Source organism: Electrophorus electricus, chromosome 15 (genome assembly GCF_041902795.1).
Source record: "Electrophorus electricus isolate QZ-2024a chromosome 15, ASM4190279v1, whole genome shotgun sequence".
Lineage (NCBI taxonomy): Eukaryota > Metazoa > Chordata > Actinopteri > Gymnotiformes > Gymnotidae > Electrophorus > Electrophorus electricus.
This window is the reverse complement of record NC_137511.1, coordinates 13374416-13401396: the sequence shown is the minus strand read 5'-3', so window position 1 is coordinate 13401396 and position 26981 is coordinate 13374416. Positions and strand designations below refer to the sequence as shown.

At 44.6% G+C, this 26981-nt stretch overlaps 1 protein-coding gene across 1 annotated transcript in view; it reads left to right on the top strand.

Moving 5' to 3' along the window:
* Positions 1–425: 425 nt before the first annotated feature.
* The window catches only part of adam12a (ADAM metallopeptidase domain 12a), a 73021-nt gene continuing 46465 nt past the window's right edge, over positions 426–26981 (top strand). The window contains exons 1-3 of the mRNA XM_035533227.2: positions 426–838; positions 12990–13093; positions 19057–19130. Of these exons, the coding sequence (XP_035389120.2) occupies positions 742–838; positions 12990–13093; positions 19057–19130 (275 nt within the window). The 5' untranslated portion in view covers positions 426–741. The remainder of the gene's footprint in view (positions 839–12989; positions 13094–19056; positions 19131–26981) is intronic.

Sequence of the window (26981 nt, the reverse complement as noted above, 5' to 3'; positions counted from 1 at the left end):
TCATTAAAATGAATTCTCAAGTCTGATTATCAATTATACCCCACTGCAGAGACCAGATAACTGGGCTCTAAGGCAAATCTATAGTTGGCATTATGAAACGTGCAATTTGCCTCTGATATACATCAGAGAGCAGTTTCTAATTCTTCTTGTCTTACCAAAAGACTAGCTTTTTTTTCTTCCCAGAGTCATGAAACGTATAAAGCATAACCTAACAATCCCACCCGATCATTTGGACATGTACCCTTGGACGCGCGTCCACTTTCAGCTTGTAAGCGCGTCTTTTTTCCCCTCAGGAAAAGAGGCGCTAGGACCGTGCAGGCTTTCCTCTGCACCGCACATGGTCGCGGTGAAAGACAACACTTTGTTCTGTAAATTGCCCCCGGTTCCTGCGTCGGTGACATCCAGCCAAACCGTTTGCAGCGGTCTGTCCCATGTCTACAGAAATAAAGTGTTACTTTTGCTTTATTTATTTATTTATTTATTTATGTAAATATATATATATATATATTTGGTAATATTCTCAGTGCTCTAGCGATATTTAATGCTGAGAAGATATTGCCTGGAAAGTTCGTACTGAGGACTGGAACAGCGGAGAGAGAGCGCCCTAGATTGAATAGTCTGTAGTAGTTGATCGTATTTCAGGAAGTAACTGAGGTCCGGTCCATTAGCTGTTTCCCCATATATCATCATGCTGCAGGCGTGATACCGTCCGGATCGCCCGTTCATCCGAAGCCGGGCAACATGTCAACCCGGCAGAGTTCGAAGTTTGCAGTTCGGACGTGTTTTCTTATTCTAGCGATGCTCGCTGTCTGTTTTGGGCACAACCCGTCAAACGAAGGTAAGACTCAGTGACAGGGGAAAAAAATTAACATTCTTTTTTTTTTTTCTTTCTGCACAATAACTAGCTTTGCATGCCCGTGTTTGACGAGAGCACTCGCCCGTCGCACAGTAGATACATCAGCATAAAGCCCACATCCGTTCTGCTCACACTAGGGCTGCTGTCTCCGCTGGAGCCGTTCAGAAGGACGGAACAGAGCTTTTGTTACGTTGATTGATTTTTACATGGTGTAATGGCCCTACAAGGTGTAATTACCATATTTAGATTTAATTTTGCGCGGAATTGCAGCATGGTTTACGACAGCCACAGATGGACAAGGGTCGATATTGTACTATTTAGTATTACTTATTAAAGACTTTGTTTTCTAATGGAATAGACTATTGTGATTTCTAATGGCCCTACCAGGTGTAATTACCATATTTAGATTTAATTTTGCGCGGAATCGCAGCATGATTTAATAACAGCCACAGATGGACAAGGGTCGATATTGTACTATTTAGTATTAGTTATTAAAGACTTTGTTTTCTAATGGAATAGACTATTGTGATTTCTAAGAGGAAAAGTACATTTTAGGATGGTGCACTGAAATCAAGATGCGCAGGGCAGTGAACAGTTCAGCTTCTACAATGAAGTGAACACAGGTTTAAGTTTCTGTGGTGGGATGTTGCACATCTGCTTGTGCATGTTTGAGATCTGGGATTCCCTCCCAGAGTTTATCTACAATATTGACTCACTATTGAGCTGCATTAAAACAACCTTCAACAGCACTGGTTGTGAGTGGGTGTGTGTGTGGAGAGTGTGCGGGTGTGTGTTTGTGTGTGTGTGTTTGTGTGTGTGTGGACGGGTGGGTGTTGAGGGGGGGATTGTATTTGTTGAACTTTTGCTTGTATTGATTGCTCTGTGATTGATGTGATGTGTCTGATGGGTTAAACACTTGAAATAATAACAAACAAGCTAATAAGGATATGCTCCGTCCTTGTTTTTGAGGGTGCTTCTTTCTCAGTTCAATGATTGTGTTTAGGTGTGTCCCCAAGCTTATGTCCTCGAGGTTTATCCCATGTAGAGCAAAATTAAATACTTGCATTGAACACATAACAAAGACACAACTGATGTAGTACCAGTGGAGGCATTTCTCCAGTTAAATTAAAATCCCCAAGAGTCTAGCTCCTTGAGCTGGGTGATTTGGGAAGCTACTGGGATGGTGGGCACTAATGAAATGAGATGATTGCAGGAAGCATTGACAGCCACAATAGATTAATCAGAAGTGCTCTGACATAGCTGCTCAATCAGCTGGAACTTCCCCTGATGTAATCAGAGAGGTGAAAAAAATTGGAACTTAGTATGCGTGCATGTATATGTCTCACCCAGGGCATGTGCGACTCCTGTATGTGTGGTTGTGTGTGTATGTATGCGACAGAGAAAGTTTGTGTGTGTATAGCAGGACCTGTTCAAAAACTGCCCAGTACAAAAGTTCTAGAAGCAAAAAAATAAAAATAAAAATAAAGGAGAGAAAGTTAAAAAAAATTAGGCAGTGGACAGTAAAACAAAAGTGTGTGGAGAAGGCAGATATTAAAGCAGAAAACCTCAGATTAAGCATTAAGCTATAACCCTTCATCACACACCGTGTGGTAATGTGTCAGGCATCCTGGCACAGTGAGTTCAGTCAATGACACAAGACAAGCTGTTGTGCATGAGGAAGGAGAAGAGACTGTGTGTGTGTGTGTGTGTGTGTGTGTGTGTGTGTGTGTGTGTGTGTGTGTTCGCCTTGAATGACATGAAAGGATGCAGCAAAATGACTAGGAGTGTGGAAAATGAGGTTGGAATGTTGTCCTGCTTGAGAACAGCCCCAGTGCGGTGTCAGAGCAAGAGTGGTGAGCACGAGGAGATGCTTCGAGACAACACCCTTTACATGAGAACCTGATAGTCCTGCCTTCAACACTTTCTCTCTCTCTGTCTCCTTCCTACATCTTTTTCTCCTTCCATCTCTCTCTCCCTCACTCTATAAAATGTTAGTGCCTGCGTGTGTTTTAGTGTATTTGTGAAACCCTGAAGTCTCTTGGAGCAACCCATTTGTGAGAAGAAAATTCATCTTCCCACAGTACCTCCTGATGAGAAGAAGGGCACACCAATGGCAGGAAGTGGTGTCCTGGCTGGGGTCGTTAAGGGCTAATTAAGGGGTAATTAATTTAATTTGGCCCGGAGCGTCACCAAAAGAACAGGTGCCCCTCCATGGTCTCAGGAGGTTAAATTGGAACAGGATGAAACTGCACTGTGAACCCAGCACGGAGCCCCACATAAATGCAGGAGGAGGCAGTAAATTAGTGGAACTCATGAGCGAAAAGCTTTTATGAGCTGGTGTCTGGGATCTGTGTGCATTTTTATAGGTGCCATTGACCCCTGTGCATGTAAGGTTGTACATTGCCTGAGGCAAAAGGTACGTATTTTATTGAGATTTATTATATAATATCAAGGGTATCTACTAATATGCACAAAGAGTCAGCTTTACCATAACATCCTACACAGACTTGACAATTACTGCAAAGAAAGTTACACATTTACCAATCTGATTTTTTTTGCATTTATTTGCTGCAATTTTCCTGGGAAGCTATAGTTTCCTCAAGGATCAATTTTGTTTGTTTGTTCATTTGTTAGGTCTGTCTGTCTGTCTGGCTGCTGATACTGTTAACCCATGCTCAAACACTCAGACAGCAGTGCCAAGTAAGGGTTTACCAATTTAACATCAGCAACCCACATTTTCCAGGTGCCAAATGCCTTAGTGCACCCTCCTATAGTTTGCAAGTGACTCTCGCTGTACCATTTCACAATGACCTTTGTGCTGTGGTGCTTCTGGCCTACAATGTTGTAAAGATGTTGCCTTTGTGTTGTGAAAGGAAGTCTCGTTGTAATGTCGGCAGACAGTTGAGAGACTTTGTGGCAGGCAGTACTGCCAAATGTAATCTGACATTAGCCTATCTCCCTCCGCTGTACAGAGTAACCAAAAAAAAAAACCCAAAAAAACCCAACCACTGACAGAGCAGGAGACAGCTGAGTGTGATTCTGAATCCAGCAGCGGAGAGATCACATCATATCAGTCCTGCTGCCAAACACCATATCAGTCACTCGTGCAGCTGTCGAGCAGCTCGTGTGTTTGGCACTGTGGAGGAAAGAGAGAGAGAGAAACTGAAAAAGTATGAAAGAAGGAAAAAAAACAGAGAGAGTGAGAAAGAGGAGAAATACCCAAATACCCTGCTACTGAAGAGCACATTTCTAACTACCACATATGAAGTTTTACAGGCAGTGAACTGTAGATGACTGTGTGTGTCTGTGTGCGTGTGTGTGTGTGTGTGTGTGTGTGTGTGTGTGTGTGTGTGTGTTCTTTTCACTCCATGTCTGGGCCCAATTGTCCTTTGGTGGGTTTATTAATGTGACCTCTCTCTCTGAAGTTGAAAGGTTAGTTAGTTCTCACTACACTTATAGACACAGGGCTTTACTCGTAAGAGTTATTAAGCTGCAATTTTATCTGAATTTAGAAAGTATATTGTTTTCTTTCTTTTTTGGTAAATATAATTTCAACATGAATAAACTTTGTTTTTTTTCCATTCCTGTTACTTTATAATTGACTTTATAATTGACTTATAATTGCAAAGTTATGGAGCAACTGGGATTGAGATATGACAGGTGGGTTTCAAACCATTTATCTGTATATTTAATAGCTATGGAGATATCGGTACCTGAAATGTTAACAAGAATGGCTTTGTAACCTAAGGTTGGTGGAGGCTCATAATGGTGCCTCAAAGAATAAGTTATTCAGAAAAGTCTAAAATATTATAATTTCTTTTCCATATTGAGCATCGACTGTGACTGCAGCCTCAGTGTATACAAATCAGTAAACTCTGGCATAAAAGAGAACCAACGTATCTAAAATTGCATTTGTTCCATTTCCATGGAGAATTTCAAATCCAAAAGCTCTGGAAAGGAGCGATGGGATCCAGAACAGGTCTGTAAGCCCGTTAGAAGTGGAGCCCTGCTGTCCGTGAAGACGTGTAAATTTAGTCTCTGGAAGAGTGTGGAAACATGGATGGGTGAACGCCGAGGCTCTGGGAGCCCTGCCCTTCCCTCCAGACCACGCTGCTGGACAATGCCATGTGGAGGAGACCTCATGGCGGAACCGGAGGGGAGCCCCCAGCCCCACAGCAGTCTGAGCATGAAGAAGGAGAGAGCGAGAGAGAGAGAGAGAGAGAGAGAGAGAGAGAGAGAGAGAGAGAGAGAGAGAGAGCAGGCTCCCAGCAGAGATGATCCATCACCCAGCCATGTAAGAGGCTGTATCCGTCCACAGGCTCATCTGCACGTGGCCTTGAAGTGCTTTAGCCAGAAGGAATAGCCATCAGATCCAAGCTAAGCATTACAGACTCCAGATTGGCTTGAGTAAGTGTAATGGTGTACTGTTCAAGTATTTGGGAATCCTGCATGTGAGAAATGTTTATCTATCATCTCACTGCCATGAGTATTCTAATCCTGAACACAGTACTTCAGTCTCATATGGGACTCATATGGTCAGTTTGGCTTGATGGGTTTCATAGCAAATTCATATGAACATGCAGACATCACTGATGACAACTTCACATTTGTGTGTCTTTTATCAAAGCAGTGGTAGGGGGCACAAGGGTTACCGTGACCCTACTGTGACCCACTATTGACCCAATTCCCCAGCTCTGCCAAGAGGTCATGAGAGGTTATCTGAGGGGGCTTTGGCTCACCTCGACCTCTTTGCCACAGAGGAGCATATGGCAGAGCTACCACCAACACTGCATGCTAGAGCATAGTGGCAGACCTCCACTGGGTCCTAGTGCTGTTCTACACCGTGACATCCCACTGCTATACTCCCTCTACAACAACAGACCTTACACCCTCGAGTGTTGCAGAGGTCTTATTATTTGAAGATACGGGTGAGAACAGTTGGCATACTATATTCTGTGTTCTATTGTTCTATATTTTATATTCTATATTCTGTGTGGCAGTCTATATATATTTGACCTCCACCTTCACATGTGGTTCAGCACTCTAAAACTTTGAAAGCAGAAGTACACTGAGCCTTCTGAGGTAATAAAATACAGCATGATTAACATGGACACTATCCGACAGGGAAACAGAGCTGTTGCTTCTGGGATCTATGAACAATTGACATGGACACCTAGATGTCTAGTTCAGAGGGCTGTGGGAGTGTGTGAGGAAGGCATTCTCCTCTCCTTCACCTATGTAGATGGGGTGATGGTGCAGATTTAACTGGTGCCAAACGTGGTTTCCATGGCCATAAGAAGTCTCACATATACTGACACACACACCCACATGTGCATATGTGCTGATTCCGCTGCACAGACACTTGGGTTCAGAACCAAGAGAAGGTGAAATCAACAGTACACTGCTCTCCAACAGGGGGCATCATTTTCACCACCTTGCCATACATATGTTGTGAGTTATCACACCATATGGATGGTGACATCATGCTTTGGGAGAAATTAGGAGCTACAGTATGCACATAAACAGGGAGTGGGTTGAAAGGAAAGAGAGCGAGAGCAATAGGAGACTGTGGAGGCTCTGTTCACGAGGAAGTTGCTTGACTTTGAACCCTTGTTTCCTCTTGAGCTCTGAAATCATGTCCTCCTACTTGAACCTCGGCATCCCTCACATGCTGTGGATGTTCCTGACATATTGGGCCTTCTGAAACCTGCTTACCAAGGGGCTGCTGCTATTTGTGGACTATAAACGAACAAGGAGAGGCTTCTCTGAATATTCCATCGTCTGGTTATGCTGCAGGGACACAAACAATCCTGATGTGCCAACCTCTCCCGTTTATAATGTTATGTTGCGATGACTTGACTGTTCCTAACTGATTTCTACAGTGGTGCTTGGGCTGATCACTTTTCGCGGTTTCACAGTTGAACTGCCAAAAATCCCAATAGTTACATTTGCATTTACCATGCATGGAAAAATGAACACCACATTTTCACTAGACAAAGATGACTGGCTGGCTTTTAAAACATGGTGCCCTTTCTCAGGTCATGCTACGTCCATAGCTGTGTTGCACTAGGCACCGCCAGATCAAGGCGGGGCTTTGCGGACCAGTTTACTGAATTTACAAAGAGACTCTTCAATGCAAATGTTTTTTAGTCTTTGATTACACTTGATCTAATCATAACCAGCCACATGTTCTCATAACTCCCTCGGAAAAGTTGCTTTGATTGTTTGACAGCTCTGCAATATAGTATAATGTGAACATATGGCATATATGTATTAATTCTAGTTTCAACTATGAGCATTTTAGGAAAACAAAGAGCCTTTTGAGAAAATGCCAACATCCATTTTTTTTAAGCAGTATCTATTCTTTCTTGTCTTCTTTTCACCATAATAATTCAGCACCGTTCACTAATCATGAGTTTCCAATATATCGTCACAAAGCATGTTATTTTAAACAAGGGTACTGAGAGAGCAGTCATTGCTTTGAATGCCGTCTTGCTTTTGTCTGATGCTAAGAGCTTTGTCTAGACAAAAGGAAATGATAGGTAATGTCCATTACTTCTAATTATGCACATTCTTCTTACACATTCCGCTCTCTCGTCACCATGTCTATCGACTTTCCGTCATACTTTCCCCACTAGGGTGCTGAGGGTCCCACTGCATTAAGCATCCTGTGGTTTTGTTTTCAATCATGTTTTGTCCCTGCCCTGTCTTGATTTGTGTGTCTCCAACCTTCCTTGTGTCCACCTTTGTCTCATTTTCTCCTAATCATCCTGTGTATTTATGCTTCTCCTTTTCCAGCCTTTGTTGTAAATCCGTGGGCTTCTGACTAACTCACAATTGCACTCTGTTCCTTGTTCGTGCGTTGTCGTGCGTTTCTTTCTCCCACTATGTTTTTACCACTGTCTACTGTATTTATTGCTGTTGTTTCGCTGTGCTACATTCTGGTTTAGTATTTGTGTATTCCAGATTTCTGCTAATAAACGTTGCTCAACCCGTTGCTGAATCCTGCCTCGCCTTGTTCTTCCTTCTTTCCTTTTTCTGAAGCTGCCTGACTCTGCCACACTACATGCATCCTTGTTTCTGTTGTCCCTGAGCAATCCCTCCTGTTCTTCTGTGCCTCTACGCGCTGTTCCCCCTGTGTCTTTTAAAATGGTTTTCCCATGTGCAGTAACCTGCGTATCGCCAATGGTTTTGTTTTGTGGTATAGTGGGAGGTGATTGGTCCGTGAGCGTCCTGGGGGGGCTAAAAGAGGCGTATGCCGTGGTGGCCGACGGCAAAGATTGTTTTGGACGGTGCCATTATTCAAGGCCACACTGCCTGTGTGTCAGCTTAGTGCGGAGCAACAGCGGAAGGGGAGGGGAGTGAAGGAGAGTGGTGGGAACAGTAGGAGAAAGCCCTCTCCACCATCGTTGTAAGTCCCTGCAGAAGCTGAGCTCCAGCTCTGAGTTGATGGCACCTTAATCAAACAGGGAATGAAAGATTCAGAATTCCATTTGTAGTGTGAAGCCAAACACTGTTAGGAGATTATATCTGCACGCGCTCACTCTGCAAGGAGCCGAGAGGAACGAAAATCGGGTTCTGCCATTGTTCACGGGAGGTTTTACACTAGAAGTGTTTCAGGGTCACCATCTTGAGATGGTGGCAAGCCAGAAATGAGGCATGATTCGTTTGATATGTCTTCCTCCAAGTACCTCCAGGTGCACATCAGTCCAAGATGATGGATATGCAATAATTTTCTAACTAGAATCGTTTTCTAACTTTAATCTCTAGATAAAGAGATAGATTACATCTCCAGTGTACTGAATCATAGCAGACAAAAAAGCTGTGCAGTCCTGAAATACCTCCAAGCTGCTGGTTCATGAACTTGAGACAATCCTAATAATTTACCCATGCTAGAAAATCAAAAGTAATATTTATGAACATTTATAAATTATATGCTGTAATGCTGTGCAGACATCCATATTTCCTTTTTTAACACATGAATGTTTTATTACTGAGAAATAGCTTTATTTTAAGCCATATAATAATGTCCTCAGTTTATCAAGGCCTAGGTAGGGAGAGTTTTTGTACTTCATGTCCTCATCAATAAATAGCATGAAGCGGGTGATCATTCTGTGTCTGAGATGTTTTGTACCGAAGGCCTCAGGAACTTTCATAGCTCTATTTGTAACTGAGCCACCGATAGCTTTTATTCCATGACAGTGATAATGTTTTAAATCAGAAGATTCAGGGGCTGCTATGATAATGCGTCAGGGACTAAGTGGAGTAAAAGGTTCACGTGGGGATCTTTCAGTGCACAAACCTTCCAGAGTTGAAGCCGATGGTTTTGTTCCCATCATATAAGCCCTAAAATCTCAAACTGGACAAATGTCTGATGTTCAGAGTAGTAAATATGCATTCAATACGCATCAGTCAGAAACACACACAAACACAACCATACACTCACAGCCATACAGACTTTATTAAATAAATAAAAATAGTATGAGTGAAACATAAAGGGATCCCATCATGGCACAGACGTCTTTATTAAGGTTTACGTGCAGTTTCTGTCGGAGAATTAATAAGCACTGGAGCCTGTTTTACCACTGCCTTATGACATTTAGACCAATAACTCTGTAATTTACTGATGCTACTTACACAGTGTAACCATGCTTGTTAGACGCTTTTAAACTTAACAACCGTCTCTGCTCATGGACTGTGTGGAAAACCATTGAGCCTATGACAAGGCTTTGCTCCATGTCTGTGTTACGCATAATTGTGAGTTATAACTGAGTCTGTGCTGCAAAAACAAACACTCCCATTGAAGCTGCAGCTCTCGTATGCAGAGGAAGCTGATCTGTTAGGGCCGTGAATAGAGCCTTCAGAGTGTTACTGGTACGACACGGCCGGGGAAGTGATGATGATTCCATGTGTGGCTTAAGACTGCTCGTAAAGCAAGTGACCCATCTAGACCTCAGCGCTTTCACTCTTAGCCAAACTCCAGGACAGAAAAGCATCACTCAGACTGCTGCGAGCCTTCTGTGCAGCTATTTCAGGTCCAGATGACCTATTTTTTAATTAAGATTTAAACACTGTATTCAAGACTTCAGTTTGAACTCTTGCTTGATTTAACCCTTTTTAGATCATTTACTGTACCAGTAATGAATTAAAGCTCTATGTAGAAAAGAAGAAGGATGCAGAATGGATTAAGAAAGCAATATATGGCTGCTTTAACATCACAGGACAGCTCGCTCGTCTCCATAAAAAAGGTTTAGCTGGCACTCCAGAGTGGTGCGACAGAAAAGTGTTCGCTATATCATCAGGAGATCCCATTGAATCCCTGATGATGCTACAGCCATCTGTGGTCAGGGGCCTAAGACAGCAATATTGGTCATCCTCTCGGAGAGGGAGGAAGGGCATACTCACCCTTCCCTGTCAATTACAGCGACACTCGCTAATCATAGGTGGCTGTGAGCTCATGCATCAGAACGGGCCAGAGAGTGCTGTGCTTCGAGTGTGTTACTCCACCCCCTGATGTTGCATGAGCTGCATTTGCCTTGGAGGAAGCCTGTGTCAGCCCTCGTCTTCCCTGGTTGACAGCTGTTGTATGACATGGAAGAACCACCCTTAAGGATGGGTGTTTATGCCTTGTTTGTGCCTAATTTAGACTTTTCTCTGTCCTGGCTCCCAGATGGTGGAATGACCTTCCACTGGCTGTCCATACAGCAGAGTCAATTAGAGATCTATTTGTGGAATATTTAAATGACCATTGATTCTGCACCTGTGAAATTTCATACTACTGTTGAGTAACTGAAACTCTAGCACTCTAGCATTTATTGTTTGGTATTGTTTTTTATTGGACTTTATCGTTCTATATCGTCTGATATAGAACTTATGCTTATTTTACACTTCTATGTATCAGCATTGATTTCTGTATTTCAGCAGTGTTCTAGTTCAATGGTATCTTGAACTCTGACCTACTGTACTGGCTAAGATACGTTCTACGAGTAGATGACAAAGCACTTTTGGTAAGTCGCTCTAGATAAGAGCATCTGCTAAATGCAGAAAATGTAAATGTAAATTAGGGAAGAAGCCCAAAAAGAATGTAATTTTAAAAAAGGCTTAGCTCAAACTAGGAACAGAATGAATACAACTGCTGTGAAAAGAACTTGTCCTTGTGATTTGACATGGCCTGGTATATGGTGGGGTCCGTGCGGCTCCAGGGATGTGACTCCAGGGGCCCTGAAATCGGGGCGCAGAGCTGTCGGCCGCGATGAAGACCAGCAGGTTTGTGCTGAGCTGGCATGTCCGCTCTCCTCTCCGGTAGCAGTGGCGCTTCTCGCATGCTGGTGGAAGCTGTAACGTCCATAGGAGGATCAGCGACAGTGTGCTCCAGCTGGGTGGTAGCCATGAGCAAGGAAAGAGGAAGAGAGAGTTACAGCAGAGAGGGACTGCGAGGGAAAAAAAAGGTTGTGTAGACTGAGAAAGTGAAAGAAGAGCGAAAGAGCGGGAGGGAGAGCGAGCAAGAGAGACGGAGGACGAGGAGAAAGAGTGATGAATCACCAGTGTGCCTTAGTGAAATGTCTGTGTGCTCAGCGAGAACAAAGAGACCTTCAGATGTGTGACTGACACAGGGTGAAAGAGGGCGTGATGTTGGGGTCACTCTAGGTAAAACGCATTAGCATGCCCCTATATATCAGAAACTACATTATGTTCTGAGCTCTCTTAGTCAACTGAAATAATAAAATTGCCTTTTCAATATGCGCACACACACACACACACACACACACACACACACACACACTCAGAAAAGCAAGCCAAGGCAAACAGCAAACAGTTTTGTGTCTTAGCTGCAATGTGTGCACTGCAATCAAATAGGGTTTGTAGAATGAATACCAAGTGGAAAAACTGTATGTTTACACAGACAGAAATGAAGATGCTTAGTGGATTTGCTAGGACTATATACCAGTGAACTCTTATTGTTTTGACAAGAGGACTTCCAGCGGGAGCGCTCTCTCAACTCCAGAGCTGCTGGTCTTTTCATGATATTACACATATGTTTGGATTTCTGCAATGACAATCTTTATTATTGTTTTATGTGTGTGTGAGCAAGCATTCATGTGATTCACTATCTCTATAGGATGATGCATGTCCAATCACGTCAGCTAGGCTGTACCGGAGTCTAGGGTTGTATAGAGTCGTTCTACCCACCCTGCTCACTTCCTGTCCTGGACTGGATCATTAGTTGTGTGTCAGTGAACAACACTCATTTATAAAATAAAATCATCTCTTGATGTTCTACGTGTGAGATACGCTGGCGTCTCTGCCGGCATCCCCTTGAAGTGATTTCATTCTGACTGTGAGAGCATAATGTATAGGCTCCCTCGCCCAAAACACTAAGTAGAAAGGGAACAATTGGGGACCAGCTAGCATGGTCACATATGCATTATGTTAACTGCCTCCTGCCACATTTCATTTGTGATTAACAACCATAACACTGCCACTAGTAGGGCGGTGTATGTTGTCTTGGCATAGAGAGAGAGACGGAGGAAACATAAAATCGGGACAGGAGGATAGTCAACTGGAATGTAGATGCAGAATATTCAAACCTTTCTTTTCTCTGAAATGATAAAAATGCATCTAAATTGCAGCCAGTGGAATGGTTTCCAGGGAAACTGGCATTTCTGCTGCCACAAGGGCTGAAAACATTGATTAGGGACATTAGTGTCTGTTGTATTGTGGAGACAGCGACCGATGACAGACAGTCAAAGATGGAAACCAGGCCTAGTGCAGAGCATTGTGGGATTGGTAATGTACACACTATAGCAAATGACAAATTTGACTGGTTGCAGGAATTATGCATCATGCATAATAGAAGGCTTGACACATAGCCATAATTTGCACTGGTATACCTAAACCTAAAAAATAATGGCTAACATATTTGAATGCCCCTTTCTCTGCTTTAGAACAAAAGAGATTTGAGGTTGGTATAACAAATAGATGACATACACCAAAGCTTATTTGCTTTTGCAGTTTTCCTTTTTCAAAACTTACTGACAGCTTTCCAATTTTTTTTTGTTTTTTTCCTTTTGTAATGTGTCTTTATGTGGGAAGTGGTTCCTATATGATGCAAATTGTTTTGTTTTTTCTTCAGCAAATCTACCCAGTGAGCTAGGACTCAGTAGGAAATATGAGTCTACAGAGCCTTGGCTTCTAATTGGAGGGCAGAAGGCACCAATCAGCATCCTGCAGACAATGGTAAGGGCTGCATCTCATTGATCTACTGTGCAGAGACTAAAGGCATTGATCTTGTATGTGAATAGATGATATTTCCAATTGCCTTATTTTTGGTGTAGTGCTTTAATTTGAGGTTTAACATGTCCCTTGCTCCATGAAAACACAAACTATTCTATGTGAATACTAAAACAGTTGGAATAGAACACATAATAGAACACTGTGACGCTGGCGGCATGAGGCATGGTTGCTAGAAGGTGCTCTTTATTTTCCATCACTGGTGATTGTGAGCAGGGTAGGTGTTCACTGTGGTCCTCCCAGCGAGTGGGCCCCCCCCCCCACGATGGAGCACTCTTGGAGCACGGCCAGCCTGGCCCACGGGAAGCAGATTTCCGCGGGTGCTCCCGGTGGAAGGAGGCAATGAGGTTGGGGTCCAACACCTGGGAGGCCGGCACCCAGCAATGCTCCTCGGGTCCGTACCCCTCCCAGTCCACCAGGAATTGCAACCCCGAGATCCTCCTCCGAGAATCTAGGCCGGCTCGCCCCCGATCTCCAGCAGCAGGGGTGGCGCTCCCGAGGGGCTCCCCTCCTCTGAGAGGGGACCCTCCACCACGGGCTTCAGGGCAGACATATGGAAGGCCCTGAAGGCCTTCCATGTGTCTGCCCTGTATTCACCCGACTTGTTATGGTATACGGACCCTCATATCTGGCCCACAGTTTGCCTGAAGGGCCTGCTCGGCCATCCTTGGTGGCGGCCCACACTCATAGAGGTCCGTGGCCTCTATGCTGTGGTTGATGTCCCAGGTCACCGTGGCCAAGAAACACAAGAGGGGAAGCACCAGTTCCTGACTGGAGGACTGGGCCTCAGCATGATGTTGACGTTTTTCACTCCCGGCCTGTAGGTGACACGAAAGGCAAACCTGGAGGAGAAAAGAGACCACTGCACCTGCCTAGAGTTCAACCTTTTTGTGGTTTGGAGGTACTCTAGGTTCTCGCTCCCTCAAGTCAATGCCTCCACTCCTCCAATGCGAGTTTTATTACCAGGAGTTCTCTGTCCCCCACACCGTAGTTCCACTCAGACGGGCTCAGCTTCCTTGAAAAGTAAGCAATGGGACCTAGCCTACCTTCCTTCCATCTCGCTTGAGACAGCACAGCTCCTACTCCCACATCCGAGGCATCTACCTCCACAATAAAGGGTCTCTCCGGGTTGGGTTGTTGCAACACGGGAGAGGTGGAGAAGGCGGTCTTCAGGGCCGCAAACGCTCTCTCTGTCACCTCACCCAACCTTAGCTGTTTGGTTTTTCCCCTAAGCAAGTCCGTGAGGGGCCAGGCTAGGGTGCTGAAAGATTTTATAAAGCGCCTGAAGAAGTTGACAAATCCTAAGAAGCGCTGCAACTCCCAGCGCGTCCGGGGTCTTGGCCAGCCTGTCACAGCCTCCACCTTTCTGGGTTGCATGCTTACACAACCCTCCCTTATGAAACTCACCTAAAAAGTTCACCTCTCCACAATGAAACTCTAGCTTGCAGTAAAGCTGGTTCTTCAAAAGGGTACGGAGAACAGTGTGAACATCATGCACATGTTGGTCAAAGGAGGTGGAATAGATCAGGATGTCGTCCATATACGCAATGACTGAGCTACCTAGGAACTCCCTTAAGACCTCATAAATATACACCTGGAATATTGAGGGGACTGTAGCCAAACCATACGGCAGGACCAGGTACTCATAGTGACCGGAAAATGTGCTAAAGCCGGTCTTACATTCGTCCCCTTCCCTGATACTGATGAGGTTGTATGCACTGCACAGGTCTAACCTAATGAAATACCGGACCCCCCTCAACTGCTCAAGCGCCGCAGGAACCAGGGAGAGGGGAGAGGGGTACTTAACCAGTAGTTCATCCACACGACCTCAACCCTCCGTCCTTCTTTTTGATGAAGAATATGCTGCCGATGCTGGAGAAGTGGAGGGGCGTATGTACCCCTGCGCCATGGCCTCCCTGATGTACTGTTCCATGGCCCTGGTTTCCTCCTGGGAGAGAGGGTAGGTCCTGCACCTAGGAGGTATGGATCCCTCCTTGAGGTTTATGGTGTAGTCCCACTCCCGATCTGGGCTGTGTAGCCTTCACCGGACTGAACACCTCTGTCAGGTTGTGGTTCTCCTGGGGGATGATGAGGGGTGAGAGAGAGAAGAGATTAGGTAAAAGGAGGTTTGCGCTATGTGATCCCCATTTGTTTCCAGTTGAACACAGGGAGTGACGTGTAACAAAGCCTGAGCCCACCATCCAGTGCTTTTATACTCAGGGGGGAGGGCAGGTGAATTGCCTTTATAGCAGTCCATTACGTTCCCCGCCGCCCCAGAGTCCACCAATGCTCCCGAGAAAACAAAGTGACCCTTTTGCAACACTTTGATCAACACTTGAAACATTGAAGGGGTTGGGGAGAAACTCACCGGGTTGTTCCCCTTTTTCTGCTCTCTGCACTGGTGATGCATCCTGGCCCCGCCCAATTTCATGGGTTCTTCCGAGGTCTCTGTTGTCACCGTGGTATCTCGACCCAACAAGCCTCTGGGAAAACCTCGATGTCTCTCCTGCAACAGACAGTTGTAAGTAATGGCTAGGTAGACCGCCTCGTTTAGCGTGGCCAGCTCCGCCTTGCAGGCTAGTTCAGCCTGTAGTTCGGCTCTCAGTCCATTCAAAAATGCGTCTATGAGCGCTGGTTCATTCCATCAAGATCCTGCCGCCAGTATTCTGAACTCCGTAGCATAATCAGTCGCCGCACGCAACCCCTATCTTTAGCCTAAGCAGGGATTGCACGCAGATCCTCCCGTCGAGAGTGATGGAATACAAACTTGAGTTCTCATATGAACCCAGGGTAGTCGTTCAGGAGCGGGGAGGAATTCACAACCAAATAGGCACCCCAGGCACGAGCACTCCCTGTCAATCGGGATATCACGAATGCCACTTTGGTATGATCAGGCAGGAGGGGCTGGTACCCAAAGTACTGTTCCCACTGCACCACGAACCCCTTGCAGCTCTCTGTATCTGCCCCAAAGACATCAGGGGTGGTGATGAGACACCTTACCCCCTCTGGGATTGACCTGGTGGTGGAAGTTGTCGGTCGGTTCTCAGGGTTCGCAGTGATACTATTCACGCAGTGCCCGCCGCTCTGAACCATGGAGCGTATTTCGCCAATCTGCTGCCTTTGTTGTTCTAGTGCCACCATTTGAACAGCTAGCAGGTTAGCCCAATCAAGGCTGCTCGCCACGCTCCCTGATGGCTGCGCATTCTGTGACGCTGACGGCACAGATGGAGCAAGAGGCGTGGTTGCTAGAAGGTGCTCTTTATTTTCCATCACTAAAGGCACTGGTGTATAGCAACAAAAATGAAACAAAAGGTAAGTGCTTGTCGTGGTAATCCGCTAATGTGTAGTGCCGTCCCTGCTGGCCTGCAGGTTGAAATAGTGGAAGGGAGAAACAAGGGACAGGTGCACATGGTCAGTAGGCTGATGATTGTGAGCAGGGTAGGTGGTCACTGTGGTCCTTCCAGCGAGTGGGCGTGGTTCTCCTGCTGGGAGGCCGGCCACCCGTGACAAACACATAATACTGCTACAGACAGGATGGTGTCGGTGATTTATCAGACGTTTCATTGGGCACATCCACAGTTGTTCAGCGTTCTCACAAACTACAACTGTCTTGCTTGTTTCTGATTTGCTGTGCAGTACTGTTATTTTAAACCTTTGGCTAATACTAAGGTCAATAAATTAATCATTTACAGCAGACCTATACTTAGCATTTCCTATCTGAAGATATACCCAATTTAATAAAAAAAAATAACACTAATCCTAGTTTATCACTGTCTGCCTATAGATTTTGATTTGTTCAGAATCAAAATTTCTGGAGTTTGCCAACTGTGGAGAGAAGGAACCACCTACCTATCTCATTCTGAATGGTGTTGTAGCAAAAAAGAACTACCTCTCCATCCAACTATTCAAAGCTCACAATTCAACACTGGAGATATTGGAAATGAGAAAGAGGGAAAGAAAGAGAAAGGGAAACAGCATGTGAGAGAGGGATGAGCGAAAGATAGAAAAAGAAGGTGACAAAGACAGAGAGAGAGAGAGAGAGAGAGTGCAAAAAGGCAAAAGCAGATAATGATATCTGTGCAGTTCAGGCTTCTCTGCTGTGTTTGGAGAGAGGCGGGGACACAGGAAGCACACTTCAGGACTCTCAGGCATGCCTACATCATCCTTTAAGCATGGGCTACAGTTTCCATGCTCCCTTTATTTTGGGCTTTATCCCTTCTTCCTTGTACAGATGAGCAGAAGGCTATGTTTTGCCCACAGACTTTAGTGGCGCTTAGATTGTATGCTGTGTCACGCACTCTCTTAAGCGAGACACTTAAAGTGTGTGAGAAAGCTAAAATGAACACTCTAGCAGCAGTGCAATTTGTTTCTGTCGGTCTGTAATGAAAAACATTTCTAAGCCAATTTGGGGCTCAAAGGCTTTATATGGATGAAAGTAACTGCTGCTGTTCTGTCTATTAGTGAGTTGAGGGGGCAGGGGGTGGGGGGAGTTAATTTACGCGTCTTTTATGCCACCATAAAGATGTTAGCTGTTGCAGAATTGCTGAGCTACAGCATTTGTTATACCTCCCACGTGCTATTTCATACTGGGAATAAAACCATTTCATAAAGCAACCTTACGTGTGTATGTCCTTAAGCAATGCATGTAGAGAAGACAGTGAGACCACCCAAACCAATGTATGTATGTATGTCTGCTGTGTGTCTGTGTGTTGGGGGGGGGGGGGGGGGTGTGAGTGCTATTGTTGTTTTTCTTGTGAGGCATGTGTGAGCCCCTGATCCCATGTGGGTGGTGTGGCGGCTTCAGGAAAACCAAATCAGTGTGACACGTTGATTAATGATATATAAAGTCACTGTATGGAGATCTTATCAAGATTGTTAAACTACATGTAAAAATATAGCCATAGTGGTAACTTAACATTGTGCGTGTGTGTGTGTGTGTGTGTGTGTGTGGTGGGGGAGTCACATATGTGCAAATCTTATGCGTACATTGTTTAGTAGAATATTATAGATGTATTTCTGACATGATTTGCAGTTTCCTGCTTTATTGTGTTATTACTCAGCTGGGGTAAATCCTTGTAAACAGGAGCTCTGTAGTGGTCTGTCTGAGAGACTGTGGATTGGATTAATGTCACAGAGAATTGAAACATAAAGCTAATCCTATGAGCCGCCGGCTTGGGTGTACTAGATGAGATTCTGTGGGCCATAAAACAAGTCAAACACACTCTTTATCCCAAACAAAGCAATCTTAACACAAAAATACACTCCATCTTTCTTGCCATCTTCTATTTCTTGTGGATTTTTATTGTGTACATTAACTTGCTGTTAACACCCTGGTATTAAACAGTATTTATACAGCTGCGCAATGACCGATAAGACTATATTACACAGACAAGGTCATTTGTTTGCTTGTAAACATAGAAAAGACACAGATTCACAGTGTTTCCTGCAGAACTGTAGTGAAGTATAAGCCTTTGTTTAAACAGGTAAGTTGTTTCCAGGTCAGAACAGGGAACAAGACATCACAGGTGCATTTAATTATGCTATCAACCAATCAGCCCCTATGTCTATAAGTGGCATTTAACCAGTTATGTTATGAATTGGCCTTGGATGAATTCAGTTTACAAATGAAGCATAAATGGAAGTAACGGGTGTCTAATGGGCTGTTTCTACTTATATTCAGTAAATTCCTCCTTCTCTGAGTTATGCACAGTAAACGTTCAGTGTTTTCACTTGGCCTCTTTAAAAATAAATCAATTAAGAGAGAGAAAGAGAGAGCCAAAGAGAGAGAGATTAGTTTGGTCACATTTCATGCAGCTCATTTTAAAACACTCTTGCCCCCCCCCCCACCCACCCCCCCAACACACATGCACTCTTACACACACTCTCACAAACACACACTTTTGTTTCAGGGCCATCCTGCATCGCTGAAGCTCCTGATTGAAATGGAAGGTGAACAGCTGCTGCTCTTACTTCAGAAAAATGAGTAAGTGTCCCTCAATCTCTCTCTCTTTCTCTCACCGACTAGAATAAAACCATTTTTTTGGAATATGAATTGGTGAGAGATGCACGTGTTGCCCGAGGCTGTGGCTGTGTTTAGGTCAAACTCATCCTCTAACAGTGACTACAGAAGCCAACCTTCTCCTCATTCTACCGCTGCACATCACATTTCACTGCACACCACAATTCATTGTGGTGTTTTGTCTCTTGTAATCAGTCCAATGACAAATGCTGACTAATTTCATATACGTCATTTTTTGTGCATGTAAAGTAGAAGATAAACTATATGTAAGTGCAGTACAGAAAGGACACAGAATGTGAAGTGAACCCACTCTAGATGGACATTCAGGCTTGATTTGAATTTTCGACTCTCATAATTCATGTCCTCATTTCATCGCTACAGCATTTTGAACTTCTTGAAACCTTAAAGCAGTCTCTCCACTACGTCCTTCACCTTAGTGCTGTCTGCCACCCACATTTGTGAGGGATGCTCTCCGTCAGTCCTGTGCTCCTGCGGGGTGGGGTTCTGGAACCCTAACTCTTCTGAAGTATTTGGTCCCAGAACTTGAAGCACAAATCAGAAGCTTCATAGGACTCCAAACCATGTTCTCTGTTCTTGTCTTCTTCTGCAGGTTTTTTTCCAGTAACAGCCAAATAATTGCCAAGGTCTTCTCTCATAAATATATATTTTTTGACTGTTTGATCTTTATCAGGACAGCGTTCATACCTTTGTCCCTATTGGATATGTTTGGGTCACACAAAAGCCAGCTTGTCCAAGCTGTGTTTTGGCCAGCTTCCAAAGACAATACAAATCTTCAAAAAATATTCAACCAGGCAGTGGCCATATGTAATGGGCGCAAGACAAATGTCCAGGATAAGAATCATTTAAAAGACACATGGAATCTGATCAGAGATGGGCTATGAAGTAATGCTTTGCCAACACAGTGCATGCCGTCATCTTACACGCAGTTCAGAGGAACCAAAGTAGATGGTTCTTCTCGGTTTAGCCTAATGAGCCTGGGTGGATGCCAGTCCTTGACAGAGTGATCTCTGAAAAGCATCTGAACTTTCGCACTGGCAGATTCAAGCCTGGGGCTACTAAAGCAGCAAAACAGCCTAATTATGGAATCTGCTGCACATGTAACTGTGAGCATAGTGCTTGTACAAGGACGACCGGATGCTTGTGAAGCTCATTTGTTGCAGGGTGAGAAATTTGACAAGTGGTCTGAGAGACCCCCAGCTAGACCATTAAAGTGTGGGACTTGGTAATGAGATCAAACCTGGTGTCATTATAGGAGTTCAAGAACTAGAGAGTTGAAAACTGTCACTTTTACTCATGTGAAATTGCATTTGATGGGGAATAATAGGATAATCTGCACTGATAATTTCAAACATGTCTTATTATTCATTAAGCTGTTAAAATGGAAAATGACTGCAGATTTTAGTCACATTATTGGAATAGTAGGATGGTATGGTTCCTTTTTTATCTTTGGCAATAAATTACAGATCCTACTAATACTGACTCAAGTTGAAATCTATATAAAACTACATTTAAGCCCAAAACTACATTTCTTTTTCAGACCATGTGGCAGGCTTCAATAATCTGCTCTTTCATCCATGGATTTCCCACTTCATATATTCAGTAGAGTAAGAAAAAAAGTATTCAGACAAATGATCACATAACTCAGAAAATGACCTGCTAAGATCATTAAGTGTCTCTCCCACTCACTCTCTTTTTCTTGAGTGTTCCTCAGATGACTTCAGAATCAAGCACCTTGAGCAAACGGTTCACATTGTGAAAGCACTGGATAGTCATTTTAGTTCCAGTGGGTCACATTTCCTGGGTGCCCGGGGTTAAGGTCAGTTGAGAGGATACAAACATAAAAAGAATCTGTTCAGCTGTCCTGAACACCCCACAGACAGAATTTAGTTTATGAGGGTTCTGAACTCTATGAAAATGTTTTCCCTGATCAGAGTCCTGTTTTGACCAGCCAGATCTCCAACAGTCACTTGTTAACACGAGTTAAATCAGACACTCTAGTGCCTGTCTCTAACAAAACAACAGAAAACTGGAAACTAGTGCCACGGTCACGTTACATGATTTCCAAAGTTGCCAGGTCTCTGTACTATTCACTCCACCACTTGAAATCAGGAATCTCATAATGGTGAATAAGTCTATATGACTTATCAGCAACAGGGGATCACACACTACAAGACATTTCACCATCCAGCGAGTCTGTCTGGTCTCGAAAGTACACTTTGTAGTGAAAACACACACAAGAAATGACACGGAGAATGATGTGATAGACTGCACAAGATGGATTGTTGTTGTTGTTTTCCCTTTAAAGTAATATCTTTACATATTATATCCACGCTTGTTGATGTTGTACAACTCACCCCCGGCTTTCCCTTCACTCTCTGTCTTGCATTCTCATTGGTTGCAGCTTGACACCACACACACTACCAGTCTCAATTTGGTCTCAACTGTAGACTATATAGAAGTCTATGGTGGCAACCCTTTTCACACTACAGGATTTGGACTCGCCCACAGTTCCAGATACTTAGCATTCTAGATATATTTCAGGACTGTGTGAGTGATTGGCGAGCCTCTCAGATCAGGTGTTTAAACAGTTCACACTTAGGAATTGAGAGTCCATTTCCAAACCCCAAACAAGCTCTGATTTGGCTATGACCTGGGGTTAAAATCATGTAGTGTGAACTTGGCATAATTGTATTCATAATTGAATATTAAGTTTCTAAGGCTGAATTTTTTTATATTGACCATGCATTGCATTGTACTGGTTGTGATCGCTGTGGTTTCTTGAATACTGTGGAGGAAGAACTCCAGAAGAGCTGATACAAAAGGGAACGTCGGCAGAGCTGATGCCAAAGAGAACTTTGGAAGAGCTGATGCGAAAGGGAACTTCAGCAGAGATCAAGCCAAAGGGAATGGCTGCAGAGATGAAGCCAAGGGGAACGTCGGCAGAGACGATGCCAAAGGGAACGGCTGCAGAGATGAAGCCAAGGGGAACGTCTGTAGAGATGAAGCCAAGGGGAACGTCTGTAGAGCTGAGGCCAAGGGGAACGTCTGTAGAGCTGAGGCCAAAGGGAACGTCGGCAGAGCTGAGGCCAAAGGGAACGTCGGCAGAGCTGAGGCCAAAGGGAACGTCGGCAGAGCTGAGGCCAAAGGGGACTTTGGCAGATCTGATGTGGAAGGGAACGTCGGCAGAGCTGATGTGAAAGGGAACTGTCTGAGTGTCCTGGCTGCCAGCCACATTTGCCCTGATCAACACCAGTTGTTCAAACAGGACTAAGTGATGCAGAAAGAGATGGAAGGGGGAAAAAAGATTGATTGTCAAAAATAATGAAAATTGAAAGCACAGATGTGTTTTTTTTTATACTTCTCTGATTTCAGACCAACAGCAGTTCTGGAAACATAAACAGAGTTTTTTGTCCTATGCCTCAGTGCACTGTGGGAGGTGAGGGATGCACCACCGTTGTGAGCAGATTTCTGCTGTTCTTTTGTTTGTTTGTTTGTTTGTTGATGGGCAGAAGTGTAGAGAGCTTGTTGAGGTTCTCCTTTTGCACCAGCCTGCTAGGGAGCATTGAATGCTCTGGGGCCATTCAGCAGTAGTGAAATCGTATGTGTAGAAGCAGTGTGCTGCTGTTTATGTCTGCAGAATGGGCCCAAAACCTCAGTTGCGTGATTCTATGATACAGCCTGTACCACACACTGAGGGGCTGTATAGCTAATAGAGGTTGCTGGCTATACTTTAAAGTTCTGTAATGAGCATTTGGCCAAATGTGTTACTTTTGCAACAGCAGAAGCTCTGATGTAGGATATGTGTTTATGTTTAGTTTATGTTGTACATTCTAATAAATCTGATTGTCTTAACACAGCTAGAAAACGTGTGGAAAATTTCACCCCGGGCCTCGTGAGGTCTTTACCACTGCCTTTGTCATGTTACGACACTGCAGTATTGGAAGCGCTTCGTCGCCAGAATTTCATTAACTGCAGATGTTTCTGAGTTAGTGACAAAAAAAAAAAAAAAAAAAAAAAGGTTAAGATGCACATATGCAGATTGTTCCCATGGTAACACCAGAAATGTCGGGAGGAAGCAGGAAAGAGAGGTACACAGGGAGATGTGCATAGGAACAGACACGGTCAGACAGAAGAAGAGAGGAGGGAGGGGTGTGACTAGAGCGTTTATGTAAGCCCCCCCCCCCCCCCAGTCACAGGAAAGGAAGGCGTGGTATTATCAAAGTGAGGTGACAGCCCAGGGGCAGGAGTGCGAGTGGAGGTCTGGGTCTCCCACAGTTTCACATCTTTCAGAGGCGTTAGCCTCACCGCTTACCTGACGGAGGGAGAGAGGGAGACACAGGGAATGAAAAGAGCTCTCTTAATGTCACTTAGGGATTCTGGAGGAAGAGGGCCCTGGTGGACCAGAAGTGTGTGAGAGGTGAGGTCGGACAGAAGAGCAGGGTTTAACAGGAACGTTGACTGTTGGAAGTGTCTTTGGACATAAAGCAGAGATGAACTATCCAAGAGTGAGTGAGAATCAAGTGGGGAAAAGGGCAAATTGGATTCTCACAAATGCGCGTTGGTTTGCCTGTGTGTGTGTGTGTAGGAGTGTATGTCTCAGAGTCTGAGATATTTGAGAAATAAGAAATGTGCATCTGGAAAGGATCTTATTTCTGCACTTGTGAACTGCTGAATCACTTGAACTGAGTTGAGTGTGCATTATCAGTGGGTTAGAACACACATGGCCAGTATCATTAACCTACTCATTAAAACCTCCCTTCTTCCTCCTGATAAAGTCTTCACACACCCTGGTTTTTAACTGTACTGTCAGAGAGAGATACAAATAAGAAACACAGGACTTCATTAGGGCGACCAGTGTAGCCTGCTGAACCAGGCGTCTCACTCGGATGAAGACTGGGCACTTTCAACAGTTTTCTTCAGCCTGTGTTTTTAGAAGGGGCCTTTTCTCTATTGAATTCCAATTATTTCCCAGTTTAGAGCCTTAATTAGTCAGGCAAACTGACTACCTGCATTCCTGTTTAATTAGACGGACCTGTTAACACGGAGGTCCCTTAGAAAACATTTCCCTTAGCCCCAGGACACATGCATGAGCACGCGCGCACGCGTGTGTGTGTGTGTGTTGTTTTATTCTCACACATTTGTTACCACATCTGGCACATCCATTCACTAATTTTCGCCCATCTCTCACCTCTCTTCTATCCTCTCTGTTGTCAGTTCGCAGTATTGCTGAATGTATGCTTCAGATAGGGTCCAGAGCCCCCTGTCAGCTACCTGTTAAACACATCCGTTAGCTCCTGCTACACAATCAGTCCATAACAAGTCCATAACAGGTTGGTCAGAAGTTCTGTAGAACCTCAGAACCTCTTGGGTCTGCCCTGGTTGGCTGTTAGCTCTGCAGTACCTCCTTATGAGTTAATGTTCACTTTAACATCCCTACTGTGCACCTGGGGGTCGAGCATGTGAGCAGTACCTGCTTAGTGATTAGGGTAAAGTAAGCCATTAGTGGTGCGCTGTTGGACCCGTGCCAGCATTTGGCCCATGAATCGGGGCAGTACTTCACTAGCTGCATTACTCTACGTGATTATCACTATGTTAGCCATCCTCAGACATCCAGACGGGCCTGTGACATGATCATACTGCTGTGCTCGCAGTGGGTTCTCTGGGTCAGCATTGGCATTTTCTTAGCCTGCATGGCACAGTGTGATTTCTGTACTGTCCATGGCACTCATCTCGTCTGGGTGAGCAGGAACCGGAGAGCAGGAGGTCTGGTCTGCTGCAGGCTATTCCTCCTCACCTCCCTGTGTGCAGGGAGTGATGCACTGTGTGTGTGTGTGTGTGTGTGTGTTCTCGCACACATTGAAGGAAATGAGGAGACAGAATAAGAGTGGTCTGGCCATTAATTCGTCTTTTACTGCAGATATGGTGTGCACTGCAGACTGGTGTAACTTACGTATTTGCTGCTGTGTGGGGGGTTGGACATCTATGTTGAGATTCAGTTTCTCTCAGACCTTCCAAGAACTTGGAAGTTAATGGACTGTTATGCTTAACTTTATCTGCAAGAGCATTTATCATCTAAATGTAAAACACGTCGCATACTCAGATAAGTAATACTGTGTGTGCGCGCGCGCGTGTGTGTGTGTGCGTGTGCATATGCACGTGCTTGTGTTTTCTGTCTACTGGCTGTTGGTGTCCCTCTCTTACTCTGGTTTCATACACTTATTTGTGGTTTTTAATGTTTCAGATTTGACCGCATTCTGCCTTTGTTAATTCTACAAGTTTGTTGCCTCTAAACACTGAATTCATCTTTGGTTGTTCACATAAATTAACAGTGAGGGGAATGCAGAGGGGGTAATCACAGAGGTCTTGCACATTGTAGAGCATTGCTCTCATTAATACTCTCTTGTCAGAACTGAGTGCACGTCTTCCTCTCTCATGAAGATAATGATGTGCTATTTTGCTTTGAAACTGAGAAGAAAAGGATCTAAACAGCTCTCACTCCACTCTACTAATTAGATTGGCCTCACACACCTCCCTGGGCTGTTAATGTTAGCCATTAACACCATACTAGCATCTGTAGGATTAATGTTTATGCTAAGATATATAGACTGATGTATATGGGCAGTATACTGTCTAGTTGCACTACATGTGTGAACAGGTGTGTGTGTGTGTGTGTGTGTGCGCTGCGCTGTGCTGTGCTGTGCTGTGCTGTGCTGTGCTTGAAGACATCCTCAGGCATGCTTTATACCAAACCTCAAGACAGACTTAAATCTCATCTTTCCTTTTCCTCCTCTGACCCGAATTAAAATCAAGGCAGTGTTAAAGATCATTGAGGGCCAGCAGAGAGAGGCTCTCAGGGAAGAGCTCCACCCTGAGGGTCCAAACATAAGCCTGTCCTTCACAGTCTACTGGCCATGTGGGGACCATCAGTGCTCACAGCAGCAGTTCTGTTCCCCAAAGACTAGCAGATAGCTTTTAGGCATTTGCAAAACCTTTAGTTCCATTTATGCATTTAGCAGATGCTCTTACCCAGAGCAAGTTACAATTTCAATCATTTTACAGAGGCAAGCAAATGTAGTGTTAAGAGTCTTGCCCAAGGACTCTTATTGGTATAGTGTGGAGCACGTACCCAGACAGGGGATTGCACCCCAATCCACTGCCAGGAAAGGTAGCATTGTTATTTACTACCCAATACCTGTCTGCATTTATTCCTTCCATTGCCTCTATCACATCCAATCCCTGCCCCCGCACACAGTCTGGCCCAAGTTCAGTCATGCTACTGCTCGCTGCTGCACTGGTTTGTGAGGACAGCTCTCCCACTGGGGTCTTTTAGAGGGCAAGGGCAGCCCAGACTCCCTTCCCCAAACACAAATACGGGGGTGAGCGGAGTGGGGGGGATTATACCGGAGAAGGAGAAAATGTTTTACATTTCTGTCAGCCCACCAGTACAACAGCAAGCCGTGTTTCCCTGAAGGTAGCCTCTCTGTGGAGGAAACGGAATTACCGATGCCAGCATCTTGATTTTATCAGGGGTGCAAAGTTCTTTTTCGTTTGCTAGTTAATATTGGTAGGCTGAGGGAAGGCAAGGAGTGAAGCTGTTGAAACGGATCGGTCGCTCACAGATTGCGGAAAAGGGAATAGGTGAGCATTAGGTTTCTGCATCTTTCCTCACTGATGGTCCACCAGGGCCACAAACCATATAACAAGAGTTCTGAGGTTCCCCCTCTCTTCCTCTCTTCCTCTCTTCCTCTCTGTCTCTATGTCTCTCATCCTCCTTTCCTTGCTCATGCAGAAAGC